Source organism: Hippocampus bargibanti, linkage group LG06 (genome assembly GCF_051943395.1).
Source record: "Hippocampus bargibanti isolate YZ-2025 linkage group LG06, ASM5194339v1, whole genome shotgun sequence".
In the NCBI taxonomy this organism is placed as follows: Eukaryota; Metazoa; Chordata; class Actinopteri; order Syngnathiformes; family Syngnathidae; genus Hippocampus; species Hippocampus bargibanti.
The window spans coordinates 18286160-18305008 of record NC_142739.1 but is presented as its reverse complement, the minus strand read 5'-3'; the positions used below and the strand labels follow the sequence as shown (position 1 = coordinate 18305008).

The window sequence follows — 18849 nt, the reverse complement described above, 5'->3', positions numbered from 1 at the left end:
AAAGCGGCTACGACCAAATATCTCCAGCGGGTGAGGCGAGTCCCAAGAAGCCAGCTCAATGGCAAGAACAAGACCCGGGCAATAAACAGCTATGCCCTGCCAGTGAGCAGATACCATGCAGGAATAATAAGGTGGCCAAAGGAAGAGATTCAGACCACGGATGTTAAGACCCGAAAAGTCCTCACCATGCATGGATTTGTTCCGTCCCAAGTCCAGCACCCTGAGACTGTACACAAGCCGTAAGGAAGGAGGCCGGGGACCAGTGAGTGTGAGAGCCACTGTCCAGGATGAAACATCCAAGCTCAATGAATACATTAAAGAGAAGGCTCCAACGGATGATGTACTCAAAGAATGTCTCAGACAATGGGGAGCAAAGGATGAGGTGCTGGAAGAGGGACAATCATGGGAGGAAAAGACCAGCTCTCCTGTAGCAGACGCCATTTTCATTTTCAGACCCCAGCTCGTGTGTAGCAGACGAGATTGAAGTGTTTGTGTTAAAAGTTAAAAATGGGAAGCAGAAGAAGATTGATGACTTTTTTAAATTGCATACATAATACAGTAAGATGTAAGCGTTGCAGTTTCCCTGTTGTGTTATGTACATGCACACTGTACTGTATATGAATTCAATCGTTTTTTGCAACAATGTTTACTGTTTTGTCTGCTGAAGCGTGATGACTTTGAAAATTACTGTACATTCCATACTGTTTATTAAAGGACATGATGTCACTTTTTATTCAAATGCAAAACACAAATAAAAATGACTTAACGCCAAGACGTCTTGCATTGCTTGTGAATCCAAACAATGGCTTCAGATTCGGATAATATGCTTTCGTTACACATCCAGCTATGAATATGATTCAAATATACTGTAGTTATGAAGAGGAAAGCATATGTTTGCAATCGATTAAAGAATTATATGTGCCATTTTGAGGAAACATTGGGGGAACATCTCTCACCCCCAAAAAAAAGAGGCACAAAATGCCGAGCTCATATGGCCAGTTCCGTTTCTTATATGGCGCTTGGATACCCTCTTTTGGCGGCTTTTGTTAATGCAGTTCGGCGCAGGACGGATATATCGACAGTACGGTTATATCAACATTTTTTCTAACTCCCGAGAATATCGATATAACGAGACTTTACTGTATATATAGTGTATCCACCTTAATACACAGGTGCTACATGTCAAACCAGACAGGATTTGTATTTTTCATTAAAAAAATATTTATCACAATATGTTGTTGTAATACAGGTATGTCCATTATATATTATATCTGTATAAGGCGTGATTTTCGAATGTACGGAAGAGGATTAGGGCCACCGAAGAAAAAAAAAAATACGGTTGGCAATATTCTGACTTTAATCTCAGAATTCTGACTTTAAAGTCAGAATTCTGACTTTAAAGTCAGAATTCTGACTTTAATCTCAGAATTCTGACTTTAAAGTCAGAATTCTGACATTCTCAGAATTCTGACTTTAAAGTCAGAATTAATTTCGTTGCGACTTTAAAGTCAGAATTCTGACTTTATTCTCGGAATTCTGACTTTAAAGTCAGAATTATTTTCGTTGCGACTTTAAAGTCAGAATTCTGACTTTTTTCTCAGAATTCTGACTTTAAAGTCAGAATTATTTTCGTTGCGACTTTAAAGTCAGAATTCTGACTTTTTTCTCAGAATTCTGACTTTGTAACGTTCGTGGAGCTATTCATGTTTGGCCTCGTCAGCGTGTACAAGACGTAAGTGTGGCTCGGAAGAAAGGACATACAGTAATGTCATCACCTATCGACTTTTTGCGTGGCCGAGGAGTGTCGGAAGACATCCTTTCTCTTTTGGAGGAGCAGAGGGTGAGTAAACAGTGTGTTGTGTTTGTTTGTTTCGTTTAATGGCTGTTGTGTCCATAGTTAACGTGCTCCGCGGAGCTGGTAGCTCCGTTGCTAGCGCGAATACTGTATAATGAGTGGATGCACCCGGTTTACATTCGTGAATAAATAGTAACCATTTATGAATGACAGAGGCCGGTTGGAGAATCACTGCAGTTAAAATCATCGTGAATTGAACACACTGTGATCACACGTTCTGTCGTAGTTCTGTGTGTACATCATTTTAAGTAACGTTTAGGCACACGCACGCATCAACGAAGTCAAAAGTTGATGAACTGCTGTCTGAATAGGGACTTTATTTATGATAGTTGCATGTTGGAAGGCAAATACTTCCCCGTCATTTTCAAGCGTCAATGTACCTTTGTCCATTATTAACAGTTTTCAACGTTTTATAGTTGCAACATACTATATGCCTGTGTGTTTGATTTACAATTGTTGAGATCAGTATTGCATGTGTGCTTCATATTTTAAAATTAAGTGATTATATGTTATGATGATTGAATGTTTTTTTTTTTTTTTTTTTTTCTTGTTCTTCTGCAGATTGACGGTGATGTCATCTCACTGATGGACGATTCCACCCTTGCCAATTATGTCCCTTGTTATGGAGACCGGATTGCACTCTTCATTTTTTGTAAGACGAAACAGCTCCCAACCAAAAGAAAAAATGGACTTTTGGAAAAATTGCGTGAAAAAATGAAAGTCAGGAACGATAGCGAGAAAGGAGACACTGCGTCAAAGACACAAGAAGCAAGACAGACAAGGAGGCAGAAAACAACGAGAAATGTAGCAATTGGATGGATACACAGTGATGGAAAAATAACCAAACAGGTGAGGGAGAAACAGGGAGGGGGTACCAGAAAACTTCAAATGTCCACAGAAGCTGGGTTAGAAGACATTCTCAATGAAGGAAAAAAACTGTTTTTCCCTGATGGAATTTCTCCTAAAGGCTCAGAATTGGACTTTCAGTTTGAGGTGTGGGATTTCAAACAAAACCTCCTCACTGATGAAACCTGCCAGTCCATTGGCAATATGTATGAGGCTGCAAAACTTACATTGTTGCGCTTTTATATTGCAACAAGGCCAAAAGATGACCACTATGATGACAGCACGGCAGCCAAAGAAGTCTTGGTTTTGTCACACGATGCCAGTGACTACAACCCTGAAATTGAAGAGGTATCTGTTGATTCAAGTGAAATCTACACGGCATTCAACATTTCTTCTGATTCAGAAATAACCTTTGGTCCTTCATACAGCACAGAGGGAGATGCTGACATCACACTGATATATGACGGTCCACCCGATCCACAAGATGTGATGACAATCAGTGTCCACTACACTGACACGTTGAGTGATATGATCATAGCATCTTCTGAAATTGCTATCTTGAACAAATCACTCATTGTGAAACGCATAGTCCCAGATAATACAGAAGAAGCTGGCATTGGATCTGGAGTATTGAGAGATGTTCTCACATGCTTCTGGCAACAATTCTATGACCGGTGCACCCTTGGTACAACAATTAAAGTGCCATTTATTCGCCATGATTTTCCAGCAGAAAAGTGGAAAGCAGTTTGGAGAATCCTTGTGAAGGGTTACCAAGATTGTTGCTATTTCCCAAACAAACTTGCGTTTCCTTTCCTCGAGCAAGTGCTTTTCAACTCGGTCTACAGTGATCTAAAATCACATTTTCTGCAGTTTGTGAGCAGCCAGGAGCGTGAAGTTTTGACGGCAGCAATGAAGGACTTTTCAGAAGTGGACTTAGATGAACTTGTGGAAGTCCTTGATAACTACGGCTGTAGAAAAAGAATCTGCTGAAAGCTTTCCCAATATATTGCAAGAAATAGCACACAAAGAGCTGATCCAAAAGCCCATGTTTGTGATTGACTGCTGGAGGGAGGTTATTCTCCACCGTGTCCTGATCAGTCCAGAAGAACTAAACAAGTTGTGCTCGGACTTACAACCTACCTCAAAAAAGGTCTGCCAACTGCTGAAATTTGCCACTGATTTAACCCCAAAGCAGAAAGTGGCAAATTACCTGAAAAGGTTCATTAGAGAATTGGATGAATTCATGCTTCAGAAGTTTCTCCGTTTTTGTACTGGATCTGATCTTGTTGTAACCAACGCCATTCTTGTGGAGTTTCAGGAAATGACGGAGTTTAGTAGAAGGCCGGTGGGGCACACATGTGGAAATGTTCTGCATATTGCTGACAGCTATGATAATTTCCCAGATTTCCGATCTGAATTCAACGCCGTTCTTGAAAGCAATATCTGGGTGATGGACATTGTGTAGCTTTTTAATACCAAGAAACTGTGACTAAACTGTCGTAGGCTGAATCAGCACGACATTACCTTTACACTACATTACAGTATATTGTTTTGTGTTATCAATATGTTTGTTGAAACAAACGTTGCATTTTTGCTGTTTTATGGTTTGTATACAAATCACTTGCATTTTGTGTTATATTACAGTCATAGTTCTGTAAAGTTCTGTGGACTTTTTTTATACAAAAAGGCCTAGGAAGTTATGCATAACCATCAGATGGTTGTTTCAACAGTTTTGCTGTATTAGGTGCATGTTTCTTTTGTTCAAAATTAAAGATTTCATTGCATTCAATTTTTGGCTCCACATGAATGTTGAAAGTTAATATATTGTGTGAAAAGGTGGTTTAATAACATTTTACAGGTATTTTCTAATGGCTTTATAATTCTCACATCGACATCACAGTCCGGAGGTGCAAGGTGGGGTTCTGAACTTCCTGTTTGGAGTCTCCAGCTATTCCAGATGCACCAATATTTCACTAACATGTGTCAGGTTAAAGGAAAACACACTAAATTGTCCTTGTCATTGTGAGCACTGGTGGTCGTTCATCTGTGCATTGCGCTTCGCTAGCAACTGGTTCAGGGTGTCCTCCGCCTACTGCCCAATGACTGCTGTGATAGGCTATACAGCACACCTCACGACTCTTGAGGATAAGGAGATAAGAAAATGGATGGAGAGGTTTTATAACACGATTAAGACATCCATCCACTTGTGATCTATCACAATGGTCACAGGGCATGCTGGAGCCATGGCAAAGTTTTAAAAATGTCTATGTACTTCCAACCTACCGCTGAAGAGTGCCATTGAGAGGAGTCGAAAAAAAACACAACTGGTTGTGGAGTAAATTTGAAGTTTCATTTTCACATCAGTACAAAGTCCAAAGATTGCATCAGTACACATGTCAAATATACTTCAGTAATTCCTCTCTCAACTTAACATACAAGTCACTCGCATTCAATGGATCTGATGGTGCGTGCCATTCATTTTCCTCCATAAGCAGACAACACAGTTCAAATACAGTTTCATCACATGGAAAATCACCTTTTGTCGTGCACTCTTCCATACATGCAGTGATCTCTTCCGTTCCAACAGGTTTTAATTGATCCTCGGCACTGTGCATCGCAGGAAATGAATACATGATCACTGGTCGACCGGAAGCTGTATCATTGTGCAATCTTCGTCTTATTTTGTGTGAGTTCCACGTGTTCACAACTTCATCCAGCTTGTCCTGAACAAAAAGCAGCATTGTTTGAGGATGATATTTATACCATTTATAAAATTAAAGAAAAAAGGCCCAAAAACATTATTCTACCTGACCTGCACAAGATTAAGAAAGCAGAACCGGATAAGACTTTTATCCAGAAAATCTCCTGTAAAGTGGCCATCATCCTGAAGAGTTTGAAATAAATTCATCCAAAATTGTACACTCTGTTTGCGAAGGGTGGACCACCACCCTTCAATGCGCTGATTGGCTGTACTTCTTCCATAGAGGAAACTTTTCTCCGCAGCAAAATTGTCTGAGTGGTTCCGACGCAAAAACATTTGCATCTGTTCGACACAAACGTTTTCTGTGCCCCTGTCAGCACGGATCCTCTCTGGACATCCACCGACGCATGAAACTGTTTTTATAAAATAACTTGCAACCACCTTAGGGTCACTGTTTGTGGTATAGGCTTCCGCCCAGAGCACATACCGGCTAAACCCATCAATACAGCCATGAATGCCAATCCCATAGGGTTTTAATTTGTCATAGCCATCCATGTGCCAAAGAGCATTTGGCCCTCGACAGTTGTACTGCTGCCGTCTTAGGCGTCGTGCTCTTCTTATTCCCACGCCTACAGGGTCAACCAATTTTATAATTTGTCTCATTATATCTTGTGACACAACAAATCCGTTGTGAATGGCACGCAGATGTAGCCAACGATAACCCTGCATCTGTCCACTCGTCAGGATCTCGTGCTGGACAAAAGCCAACACATCTCCCAGGTCTGATTGGTTCTTTCTTCGAAAAGGACCTAGTCTTTTGCATATCCTTTTCAGAGTCCGAACACTTAAAATAATTTGAGCATTATGTGATAAAATTGCAAGTATTTCCTTATTGCTGAATCCAATTCTAAAGCATAGCTTGATCAAGTCATCCAAATCTGGAATTTCAGCCACTGTTTGGGTTGCACCCTCCATCAGTCACTTTATCTGCACAAGAAAAGAAAGATGACAATTACAATCTGACAAAAACACCAGTGGGCATTTTGAAAACATGACTGTATGACAGTATGCTTGTTGTATATAGTTGTTTTTAACAATGTTTTCGCTTATGATAGTGTTAGTTCAAACGTAAGTAACTTCATATTCGTGAAGCAGTCTAAAAGTAAATACAATAAAGGTCGTGTGCGCATACAGTACTGTACTTTCTTCGACGCGACAGTTTAATCAAGTGTGTTCAGTTCACAATGAGTTCACAGTGACTCTCTGTCACTGTCTTCCACACGATGGGTGCGAAATCAGCAGTGGTGTTGTTAAAAACAACGTTATGTGGCGTCACGGTGACATAGTACCAACTTAAATGGTTACTTTCTATTTATTCACGACTGTAAAGCGGGTGCATCTATTTATGATATTCGCGCTAGCAACGGAGCTATCAGCTACGCGGAGCACGTTAACTATGGACACAACAGCCATTAAACGAAACAAACACAACACACTGTTTACTCATCCTCTGCTCCTCCAAAAGAGAAAGGATGTCTTCCGACACTCCTCGGCCACGCAAAAAGTCGATAGGTGATGACATTACTGTATGTCCTTTCTTCCGAGCCACACTTACGTCTTGTACACGCTGACGAGGCCAAACATGAATAGCTCCACGAACGTTACAAAGTCAGAATTCTGACTTTAAAGTCAGAATTCTGAGAAAAAAGTCAGAATTCTGACTTTAAAGTCGGAACGAAAATAATTCTGACTTTAAAGTCAGAATTCCGAGAATAAAGTCAGAATTCTGACTTTAAAGTCAGAATTCTGAGAATAAAGTCAGAATTCTGACTTTAAAGTCGCAACGAAAATAATTCTGACTTTAAAGTCAGAATTCTGACTTTAAAGTCAGAATTCTGAGATTAAAGTCAGAATTCTGACTTTAAAGTCAGAATTCCGAGAATAAAGTCAGAATTCTGACTTTAAAGTCAGAATTCTGAGATTAAAGTCAGAATTTTGCCAACCGTATTTTTTTTTCTTCAGTGGCCCTAATCCTCTTCCGTACGAATGGACCACTGTACATATTCAGACTCTTTTCCCCCCCCCCCCCCAAAACTAAAGATAACATTTATTCTGGCTCCCCCTGGTGAATTTTTAGTCATTGCATATGTGCTCCTTGTCCATTTTAGTCTCTGCCTGTCAACCCCGTGGAATGTGCGATGTACATCATGCAGGCACCAGACACCCCAACCCCCACCCCAGGCCCCCTCCTCACCACCCCCTACCACACTCCAATCATAGTGTTCTGCAAATGCTCTGCAACTGGTTTTTCGTTTGACGTAGTCTTTCAAAGAAGTCTATCCTCCCTCCATTGCCGCTCCTCAGAAATATCCAGTCGTTGAATCGGTGAGTAACAAATACAATTTATTTTCTCAGCGCAAACTGAGAAGGTTTTATGTGTGACAGATTTCACAATGGAAACTGAGCATGTGCACACTGATCTATTTTTAAAAGCAGCTCTTCCACAGTGTCGGCCACACCAACTCAAGCTACACAGCATCTGACAACACTGAGAAATTTCAGTTGCCCATCTTCATTAAAGATACAAAAACATTGTGAGATGTTCGATCATATTTCCGTTCATTGCAGACTGACAAATAATATCACTTTCTGCATATCAGTTCAGCTCTCCCTAATTGAACTTATATAAATGAAAGAACCTTCTTGTACATTTTAAAACAAACCAAATTTCCACCAGTCGGAAATGATATCAAAGACGAATGTTAGATGGTACTTGTAGACATGTTTAGCGCATAGCTTACTTTTTTTGGTTAGTTGAGGCATCCATTTCTATCAACACGCTTTTTCAACTTCACTCTGCAATGTAAATGTCCTGATTTGTTTTTGTGTCATACTTTTTGTGTCGTACTTCTCAAAGTGAAACATGATCAGCTCACAGGAGTGTATTAACCTCAGAGGAAGATGACACAAATGTTGCCACTGCATTCACAACCAAAGAACGCTCATTCACATTCAAATGTTGGCAACTTTGCTTTCTCAGCAATCGTGACATCCACAATAAAAGCCTATTTTCTTGAACGTTATTTGAAAAGAAATCAACTGTGTTAAAATGCAATGTTTGAACGCTGAGTGATTTTTCACTTCCACTGGCAAAGGATTGTTCCCTCTACTCCAAGGTCACCGTGCAGCAGGATGTCCTTTCCCCCTGGGCCGTCCTTCCCCCTCCTCTTTACAACGCTACCCCCATTCCACGCAGCCACCCCTGTATTTTCATCTCGGGAGCCCAATGCTACTGCTTGCCAGGATTGGGAACAAGCCCACCATCTTCTCTTCCACCTAGGCAACATGTCTCTGCTGATGGCTCTGGTCATTCCCACCACACTGGGTCTGCACATGGTTCTGCTTCGGCTTCTTTTCGTGACAGGTCAGTCTGGAGTGCTGCCTTCTGATGACACCCTTACTGTTAGACGACAGCTTCTGTATGTTACCTTTGATCGTTATTTTCTTTTCAAGAGCCAATGAATTCATAGGATAATATATTGGGTAAACCTCCAACAAAGGACAGATAAAAGAAAAAGGTAGTGGTGGCTGGAAGATGTATTTACAGCAAGTTTATCTTCCACTTGGAACTGGACAAGGGACAGGAAATATCAAGATTCATGGGAAATGGGGTTGTAAGCGGTCATTTATTTATAGTCTATTCAAAAAAACAACTCAAAGAAATTCAAATAGGAATTGAGCAAGCAATGGAAAACAAAAAAGACCAACATATTGTATAGCTGGATTTTATAGACAGTGTTTATTTTGAATGGATATTTTATTTTTAAATGTCCAATATCCTGAAAATGTGTTTCTTGCATCCTGACAGGATGTGGCTTCTTCATTGCTTGGGCAACTTTGTATAGGTGTAACATGGACGCCATGGTTTGGAATGTGGTTTTCTTGGTGGTCAACTTCATGCACTTGTTGTTTCTCTTGTACAAACGTAGGCCGGTGAGTAATATGTTGCTGTCCACTGAAAAACTTCAGTTGGGGTGTGAAGTGTGTCTATGTAAATGCTGAGATTTAGGCTACATTTTTTTTTGCATTGCCTGTGAAGGTAGTCCCAGACCCTCCTAGATTTCTGTCTATACCAGATTGATAAAATAGAAAAATACCTCTGGAGAATTTTGGACAAGTAATGTACCAAGTGACAATATCAGACCAAGACTTAACAATCCCATATAAAACTTTTCCTCCACAGCAAATATGCCTTTGTTGACTCATGGATGTTATATCCCGCACATTTTTGTCACTTTGATAATACTTTGTTATGCAAATAATACATTTAAACTGTTTTCCTGCTTTCTCAGATTAAGATCAAGAGGCAGTTGAGGTCGGTGTATAAGCGGATGTTTGAACCCTTACATGTCAGTGAGGCTCTATTTCAGCGACTCACGGGTCAGTTCTGCACCATACAGGCTCTGTCGAAAGGGCAGGCCTATGCTGCAGAGGATAAGACCTCTGTGGACGAACGACTCAGTATTCTCCTCAGAGGAAAGTATGTACAGTTTCATGGCTGACTTGGGTTTCTTAACCTTACCTTACTCGTAGGGGATCAAACAAATATTTAAGAAAAAAATACACTTTCTTTGAACATGTTTATGAATACAGTACATATGTATGTAAAAGGAAATGTGGTAAGCTTAACATAGTTCTGTTCTGCCTTTTTTAGTTTTTAGTATTCATTCTGCCATTAACTTTCTGTTTAATAGGATGAAAGTGTCCTATCGAGGGCATTTTCTTCACAACATCTACACAAATGCCTTTATTGATTCCCCAGAGTTTCGTTCCACTTTAATGCACAAAGGAGAGAAGTTCCAGGTATTCTATATTTTTCATTCTGATATGATGTACATAATAAAGTCAATAAACATGGGCACCATAACCGATCACACCTTTTTTCAAGTTTATATTTCAGAATCAGAATCAGAATCAGAATCAGAATACCTTTATTCGTCCCGCAATGGGGAAATTTGCAGTCCACAGCAGCAATTGAAGAGGGATGGGGTTGGGGTGGGAGTGAAAGGATAGAAAACAAGATATTCTAAGAATAACAAAATAAAAAAGTCAACTGTATACTGTGCAAATGTAGATGTGCAAAAACCGTTCTATAAACAAGACTGTACATAGTGCAGAATCAAGAAATGCATTTAGATATATTGCAACAACCCATATTTACAAGTGTCCAGTTTTGTTTTTTTTTTTCACATGTGATCATTGGGAATTGTGAAGCCTGACAGCAGTCGGTAGGAACGAGCGGCGGTATCTCTCCTTCTTGCAGCGCGGGTGTAATAGTCTCTGGCTAAAGGAGCTACCCAGAGCTGTCAGGATGGGCAGGAGGGGGTGGGAGGGGCTGTCCGTCATAGCTTTTAGTTTACCTAGCGTCCGTCTGTTGCCCACCTCCTCTAGAGAGTCCAGCGAGCAGCCCACAACAGTACTTTCAGTAGTTATCATCAACCTTAAGTCCAACCCTTCACTTATGTCGCATGAAAAACACATAAGATGTACCGGTATTGTCCTCTGCATAAATAGTGCAGCTTATCAGTATTCTAATTATTCTATTTACTTCAATTTTATATACATGGTGGTCGACAGGTTAGTACACCAGCCCCACATTGCAGAGGTGTAGGGTTCGATTCCAGCACCGGCCTTCCCGTGTGGAGTAGTTTGCATATTCTCTCCGTGCCTGCTTGGGTTTTCTGTGGGTAATCCATTTCACCCCTACATTTCAAAAATATGTAACTCGTAATGGCTCCTCTTCGTGCCCGCAAGTCTTAGTATTCGCGAGGGTAAATGAATCAGATAATGGATGGATAGATACTCATTCAAACATTCATTCATTTTTCGAGCCACTTTAACCTCACTAGAGGGCGGGGTGGGGATGCTAAATTCTATATGATGATGGAGGCATGGAAATGGTTCACTCTTATGTCCTGCCCTCTGCCTCGCCTGGGACATGGGCAAAATTCAGTTGGATTGGCTTCCTCACTCACTATCGGTGCCAACACATCAATTGTTCGTGATCAATTCATATCTCCACTCAATTGTCGCATAGGGGGTGTCCGGGTGCCAAATGCTGACCAAACATGCCAAACATGCTGATGTTTGAACATGGTGTTTGTAATGGTCAATCTATGATGAGCCCACCTCTTGGGTTCTCACCGTGGCTTGAACTCCAGTGATCAGGTGCCAAGAAAAGGGGCAATAAGTATTCCCACACCTGCTATGTGCCTTTCACCATAAGAAACTCTAGAGTGAAAGGAGTCCAATCCCTCTTTTTCTTTGTTGAAAGTTGGTCCATATTTTTTGGATTGGCTTCATGTTTGGGCAAGAGAAAACGGTGTCTAGATTTTCACTCATCATAACAGGTCTTTTAAGCCTTGCATTGTGTCGCCCCTCACCTAAGATTTGTGTTTCATGGGTGACCCTGCTCGGAGTATATAGTCCTGACAACCTGAGTCTTGGGATCATTTGGATCCTCTTGGAAATAAAACCTCTGTTACACACTTTGGCCCACAAGTTGGGAGCCACACCCATTGGTTATAAACGGTACATACATGTACAAACACATTATTATGACATATATCCATGCAACAAATAAAAACTCAACAAAAAGAATAAGCAATAATTTTCTCACTTTCAAATCTCAATTGTTCTTTACACAAACTTGTGAAACTCACTTTTCAAAAATGCTGAAAACGCACATGAAACCAAATGGTTTTTACTAATGAATAATGAATGAGGATCTTTGATTTGTATTTCTCCTTACTTCAAAATTAAGCTTGGGTGAAACCATAACAAATTCTTCAATTGTTTCTATAATATCATAATAGGTGACCATTACGGCAGAGGAAGACTGTAAATTTCTGTGTTGGTCTCGGGAGAGACTTACATACTTCCTGGAATCAGATACATTCCTGAACGAGGTGTTTAGGTACCTCATTGGCAAAGACATTACCAACAAGCTCTACTCTCTCAATGACCCCACACTCAGTGACAAGGTTGGTACAATAATATTGGGAACAATTCAACAATTCTCATAATTAGTGATTGTATGGCAGATGATAACATTATTATTATTATTATTATTATTCCTAGGCATTGAAGAAGATGGACCGCCAGCCCAGCCTCTGTTCCCAGCTATCCATGATGCAAATGCGGAACAGCATAGCCAGCACCAGTGACAGTGATGATGTCCTTAATCAGATCCTAAGAGGAGGATCTAGTGGATCCTCTCTACGTAAGTTAGAGCGAGGTGCTCATAGGACACCCTCGGACATGTAGGATATGTCTAATTGAAGATATCGCTCGTGGAAAAAAAAAATAGATATACAGTCAAACCTCGGTTTTCGAAAATGTCATATTTTTTAGGCCCCGGTATACAACCGAAAGTTGGTTCTCAACTAAACTGAGTGCATCTGAATGCATCACTCGACTACCCTGTGCTTCCTTATACGTCACTTCCTTAGATGTCACGTCTTCCTCATTGTTTCATTGTGACCGACGCATTATTGTTGTGGTTTTATTTTTGCGAAAATGCTGACATATTTGGTTAAGATCTCCTGAATAGTATGATTTAAAAGCAAGCAGAGGATGGTTTGAAAAGTTAGTGTGCCCTGTGTTTGCCCAAAGACAGCTGGGATAGATGCCAACACGCCCCGTGGCAGAAAGATAGAGAGATTTTTATGTACAGATGTTAATGTTGATGTTAAAAATTGGTGAAAATAAAGGTTTGTTGTTATAGAATTTTACACATGACCTCTATTATTACGTTTTTATCTGGTTTATGCGATGAAATTGTTAAAAAAGTTATTTTCTAGACTTTGAGCGGATTAAGATTTTTTACATTGATTTTAATGGAAAGTGCTGTTTCGGTTTTTGAACAAATCGGTTTTCGAACAGGTTTCTGAAACGGATTATGGTCGAAAACCGAGGTATCACTGTATATTTTTTCAGTCTGTTTATTTTTCAGTCATATTATATAATTTAAGTCTCATCTCATTTTCCGTACCGCTTATTCCTCGTTAGGGTCGCGGGGGTTGCTGGAGCCTATCTCAGCTGTCTTCGGGCACGAGGCGGGGGACACCCTGAATTGGTTGCCAGACAATCGCAGGGCACACAAAGACATACAACAGTCACTCTCACACTCACACCTAGGGACAATTTGGAGTGGTCAATCTGCCTGCCATGCATGTTTTTTGGAGTGTGGGAGGAAACCGGAGTACCCGGAGAAAGCCCACGCGGGTCCGGGGAGAACATGCAAACTCCACACAGGGAGGCCGGACCGGGACGCGAACCGGCGACCTCTGCACTGTGAAGCCGGTGTGCTAACCACTCGACTACCGGGCTGCCCCTATAATTTAAGTGTTTCAATTAAAATATACTGTTCAGTATATTGAAGTAAATATTGTTTTACTAAAGGTTTTCCTCAACGTTCCTAAGTATCCAGTGCATCATCCCACAGGCATGCATGGTTTTAAGCAATACAATACACACTTATACCAATCTTGCACATACACTTCAATACCAGCAGGAAGAAACCCAAGTATAAAATAACATTTACAATTGTCACTGAGATGTTCTATCACCTGGGCCACCCCTCTGAAAATCATCTGTCCGCACCCCGGCTTACATTGATCACTCTTTTACACAGAGAAGGTAGAAATTATCCGAGACTGTCCGACATCAGACTAATACGCTTTTTTCACGAATTGATGTGATTATGAATTACAGTAAAGTCTCGTTATATCGATATCGGATATATCGATAGTCCCGGTTATATCGATACTATTTCTATGCACGCACGGAGAAAATTACATGCAAACAGAGTCGGATATATCGATAGTCCCGGTTATATCGATATTTTTTCGGACTCCCTTGAATATCGATATAACGAGACTTTACTGTAATCTATTTTCTACAATAACCCTATCATTTTTGACCCAGAACAGTACTCGTAATTTTTGCATTTATGCACATTAAACCAAATATTTGTTTCAGGGGAAGCCGCTTTGTCAAAAAGCACAGAGGATTATCGTGGTTCTAAAGGCTTTTTTTTTATGAGTGAAGAGCTCTTTTTTGCTTATCGCAATGGCTCTTAACGTTGTACAATGGAAACTATGTTAATTTATTATCTACAAGTAGAAACATTGTCGATCTAAATTCACTGAAATGTGTATTATTCGGTGTGTTGACAATAGGTTACCGGTATCTTGTTTTGAGTTGTTCTAATGAAAATACTCTTTTTTGTGTGTTGACTTTGTCTAGAAAAATCACCAGTTGTCAAGGACTCTTCAAAAATGAAACCCATTGAGGAAGGAATGGAGGATGATGTTTTTGTTGATTCTTCTCCCAACAAACCCTGCCGTCCTTCCAGCACATCCACTGAGGAAGTGTAACCGGGGAGAACACACACACACACACACACACACACACACACACACACACACACACACACACACACACACACACACACACACACACACACACACACACACACGCACACGCACACGCACACACACACACACACACACACACACACACACACACACACACACATACACAACACAAACATACACACAAGCAACAAAAACAAAACAACCAAAAACAAAACAGAGCATCCAAGACAAATTACACAATCGATGCAAAGAAGTAGACGATGAATGAAATAATTGAGGCAAATAAAGTTTGTTGTAAGAAAATATATTAAAATGTGTTTAGCTTGACATATCTGATGTCATCACTCTTCATATTGTGGAAAGTTTTTAATTATTAGAAATATTTTGGTATGTGCAGTGCTTATTAATTAAAGTTTATTAAATTATAATAGCTGTCTAATTTTTTATGAAAATGTGCCCCTAACCAACCTGCGCTGAATTTTACGGAATTGGATTGGATTGGATTTGCCTTTATTAGTCTCGCAGTGGAGAAATTTACATTTCACAGCAGCAAAGTGATGAAAGAAATGAAAGTAGAAAAGCAAAACACAGGAGCTGCTGGAAAGGCAGCTGTGTCTCGCGGCGCCGTCTTGAAGTCAAAAGAACAAAAAAAAAAACTAAATAACAAATAACATGACAACACAAAGACACAGAGATACATTCATTCTTAAGCACTTTCTGTACCCTCTTTGTCACATAAAGCAGTTCTAGATGAAAGTGGAGAGGATCAAAGCGTCTCTTCACCAGTGGATCAGGGACATCATGGTGGAATGTGCACATCGACTACAAGCTAAATCTTGAAAGCAAACACGCAGCTGTAGCATCCATTGACGAAAAGAGATTGTCTCACATCTCCTGTCCCCCATAAATCAGCTTCAATTCCATCCCGCGACAGTTCCATATAGGCATCGGCGCGCTGACGCTCCCTTCTTCTTATCGCGGGCTCCTCAAGCCATGTATCCATCCAGCCGCAGACTGTCCAACAGCACCGACCTTCCGCTGAACAAAGCGGGGCTGTGAAGATGCTGCCCATTACAGGCGCAAAAAAGCACAATGGCCCCTGTGGTGTCCAGCGATGACAGTCCAATGGCACCGACATTCCTCCCATTCAAAAACAGTACTGGCATATCCATGCTGCCGAAAAGGCGCAACCGCTCAGCACAGTCTCATCCTTGATGATTGTCGTGGTCAAAAATGCTGAAAAACAATCCGTATCCGTTCCACACGACGCACAACAACACAAAGTGACAAAAGAAAACACAAAACCAAGACAAAAACAACAACAAAAAAAGCACTTGCTGACGGCTGCCTACTCGGTCGCCATCTTGGACTCCTACATAATATTACATGCATACGAGAATTGCTCCCGCCCCTTCTTCCCCTGCAACACATATTTTCTCCTCCCATAATATGGCAGCAAAATTGGATAAAGATGTTCCACTTTCATGTCACGGCAGGAAAACATTATCTTAAAAACAAGGAGAATACATTCACATAGCTTAAGTGTTTTTTGATGCCAGTCCTCTATGCAAACTGTCCCTTCTATCATGACAGTGGATACACAGATCAGTCTAAGCTTCTTCTTCTACTTTTCCTTTCGGCTTTTCCCCTCAGGGGTCGCCACAGCAAATCAATGTCCTCCATCTATCCCGGGTTTGTGCATCCTCTTCTCGCACACCAGCTACCTTCATGTCCTCTTTGACCACATCCATAAACCTCCTCTTCGGTCTTCCTCTCGGTCTCCTGCCTGGCAGTTCAAGACTCAGCATCCTTCTCCCGATATAGTCACTCTCGCTCCTCTGGACATGTCCAAACCATCTCAGTCTGGCCTCTCTGACTTTCTCTCCAAAGCCTCTAATATGAGTTGCCCCTCCTGATCCTATCCAACCTGGTCACTCCCAAAGAAAACCTCAACATCTTCAGCTCTGCTACCTCCAGCTCTGCTTCCTGTCTTTTCTTCAGTGGCACTGTCTCCAGTCCAAACATCATAGCTGGTCTGACCACGGTTTTATACACTTTTCCTTTCATCCTAGCTGAAACCCTTCTATCTGTCACGTTTTGCGAGGTGGTGATGGCGGGTGCGGATCCCAAGAAGCAGGCAGGAGGGAGCAGGAGGTTGTTTGACAAATTGTATTAAAATAAAGGTCAGCAGGAACAAAATGTAAAACATCAAAATCATCTGAATGGAAAAAATACAAAGTAGCAAAAGAAGACCAAGAGTAAAAGTCTGCCAAGGTTAAACAAACACATACACAATGCATGCAGCAAACAAGCAGCAAACAATGAACCGGCACCGGATGATCGTGCCGGGTGTCCTTTTAAGTGTCAGTGATTAAAACGACCAGCACCTGCGAGGCTGCAGGCAGGGCTGACGTCGCTACCCGCTGGTCGCCAATCTGATCGGGACGACCAGCACCGGTGCAGGTGTAGGCGGGGCCGACAGCGCCCCCCGTTGGTCGCCAACCAGATCATGACACTATCACACATCACACCTGACATTTTTCTCCAGCCGCTCCAGCCTGCCTGGACACGCTTCTTCACCTCTTTTCCACACTCTCCATTGCTCTGGACAGTTGACCCCAAGTACTTAAAATCATTCACCTTCTTTATCTCTTCTCCCTGTAGCATCACTCTTGCATTTGGATCCCTCTCATTCACACACATATATTCTGTCTTGCTGCGACTGATCTTCATTCCTCTCCTTTCCAGGGCATATCTCCACATCTCTAGTTTCTCCTCCACCTGCTCCCTGTTCTCGCTACAGATCACAATGTCATCTGCAAACATCATTGTCCAAGGAGATTCTTGTCTAACATCGTCTGTCAGCCTGTCCATCACCATAGCAAACAAGAAGGGGCTCAGAGCTGACCCCTGGTGGAGTCCCACTTCCACCTTGAATTCCTGTCATACCGACAGCACACATCACAACTGTCTTACAGTCATGACACATGTCTTGCACCGCTCTGACATACTTTTCCGTAACTCCAGACTTCCTCATGCAATGCCACAGCTCTTCTCTGGACACCCTGTCACACGCTTTCTCCAGATCTACAAAGACACATTGCAATTCCTTCTGACCTTCTGTGTACTTCTTTATCAGCATTCTTAAAGGAAACACTGCCTCTGTCATACTCTTTTTTGGCATGAAGCCATACTGCTGCTCACAAATGTTCACTTCTGCTCTAGCTTCAACTACTCTTTCCCACAGTTTCATTGTTTGGCTCATCAACTTTATTCCTCTGTAATTAGTACAACTCTGCACATCTGCTTTGTTCTTAAAAATGAGCACGAGTACACTTCGTGTCCATATATATATATATATATATATATATATATATATATATATATATATATATATATATATATATATATATATATATAAAAATCCTCGTCTCACCCACCATGGGTGGTGTCTGTCCCCATTTCAGCTCAGGTCCTCTACCAGAGGCCAGGAAGCTTGAGGGTTCTGCGCAGTATCCGTGCTGTTCCCAGCACTGCGCTTTTCTGGACCGAGATATCCGATGTTGTTCCCGGGATCTGTTGCAACCACTCGTCGAGTTTGGGGGTCACTGCCCCAAGTGCTCCGACCACCACACGCACGACTGTCACCTTTACCTTCCAGGCTCTCTCCAGCTCCTCTCTGAGCCCTTGGTATTTCTCGATTTTCTCATGTTCCTTCTTTCTGATGTTCCCATCACTCGGGACCGCTACATCCACGACAACGGCTTTCCTTTCCCCTTTATCTATGACCACGATATCTGGTTGGTTGGCCATTACCATCTTGTCAGTCTGTATCTGGAAGTCCCACAGGATTTTTGCTCGGTCATTCTCCACCACCTTGGGAGGTGTTTCCCATTTTGACCTTGGGGTTTCCAGTCCATACTCCGCACAGATGTTTCGGTAGACTATGCCAGCCACCTGGTTATGGCGCTCCATGTAGGCTTTCCCTGCCAGCATCTTACACCCTG

At 41.5% G+C, this 18849-nt stretch overlaps 3 protein-coding genes across 7 annotated transcripts; 2 read left to right on the top strand and 1 right to left on the bottom strand.

Moving 5' to 3' along the window:
* Nucleotides 1-1673: 1673 nt before the first annotated feature.
* LOC148896649 (uncharacterized) lies at nucleotides 1674-4309 on the top strand. The gene is given in 3 exon segments (XM_088998911.1): nucleotides 1674-1840; nucleotides 2417-3681; nucleotides 3683-4309. Coding segments are annotated over 3 exon segments (1824 nt in total). The 5' UTR covers nucleotides 1674-1765; the 3' UTR covers nucleotides 4167-4309.
* A 236-nt stretch (nucleotides 4310-4545) lies between these two features.
* Nucleotides 4546-7426, bottom strand: LOC148896648 (uncharacterized). 4 transcript variants are annotated; one of them, XM_088998699.1, is made up of 4 exons: nucleotides 6899-7235; nucleotides 5514-6389; nucleotides 5238-5424; nucleotides 4546-4839 (listed from the first exon to the last, which is right to left on the bottom strand). In XM_088998699.1, the coding sequence occupies exons 2-4, from the start codon at nucleotides 6375-6377 to the stop codon at nucleotides 4832-4834; spliced, it is 1059 nt and encodes a 352-aa protein (XP_088854825.1). In that variant the 5' UTR covers nucleotides 6378-6389; nucleotides 6899-7235; the 3' UTR covers nucleotides 4546-4831. The 4 variants fall into 4 exon arrangements, with proteins under 4 accessions (XP_088854825.1, XP_088854824.1, XP_088854822.1 ...); XM_088998698.1 differs by lacking the exons at nucleotides 4546-4839; nucleotides 6899-7235 and adding an exon at nucleotides 7406-7426 and having other exon boundaries at nucleotides 5030-5424; XM_088998696.1 differs by lacking the exon at nucleotides 4546-4839 and having other exon boundaries at nucleotides 5030-5424; nucleotides 6899-7243.
* A 210-nt stretch (nucleotides 7427-7636) lies between these two features.
* popdc1 (popeye domain cAMP effector 1) lies at nucleotides 7637-14990 on the top strand. Of its 2 annotated transcripts, none has more exons than XM_088998528.1 (8): nucleotides 7637-7787; nucleotides 8579-8826; nucleotides 9271-9395; nucleotides 9755-9942; nucleotides 10157-10265; nucleotides 12278-12445; nucleotides 12543-12684; nucleotides 14712-14990. In XM_088998528.1, exons 2-8 carry the CDS (start codon nucleotides 8595-8597, stop codon nucleotides 14840-14842), a joined length of 1095 nt encoding a protein of 364 aa, XP_088854654.1. In that variant the 5' UTR covers nucleotides 7637-7787; nucleotides 8579-8594; the 3' UTR covers nucleotides 14843-14990. The 2 variants fall into 2 exon arrangements, with proteins under 2 accessions (XP_088854654.1, XP_088854655.1); XM_088998529.1 differs by having other exon boundaries at nucleotides 7668-7787; nucleotides 8558-8826.
* The last annotated feature ends 3859 nt before the right edge of the window (nucleotides 14991-18849 follow it).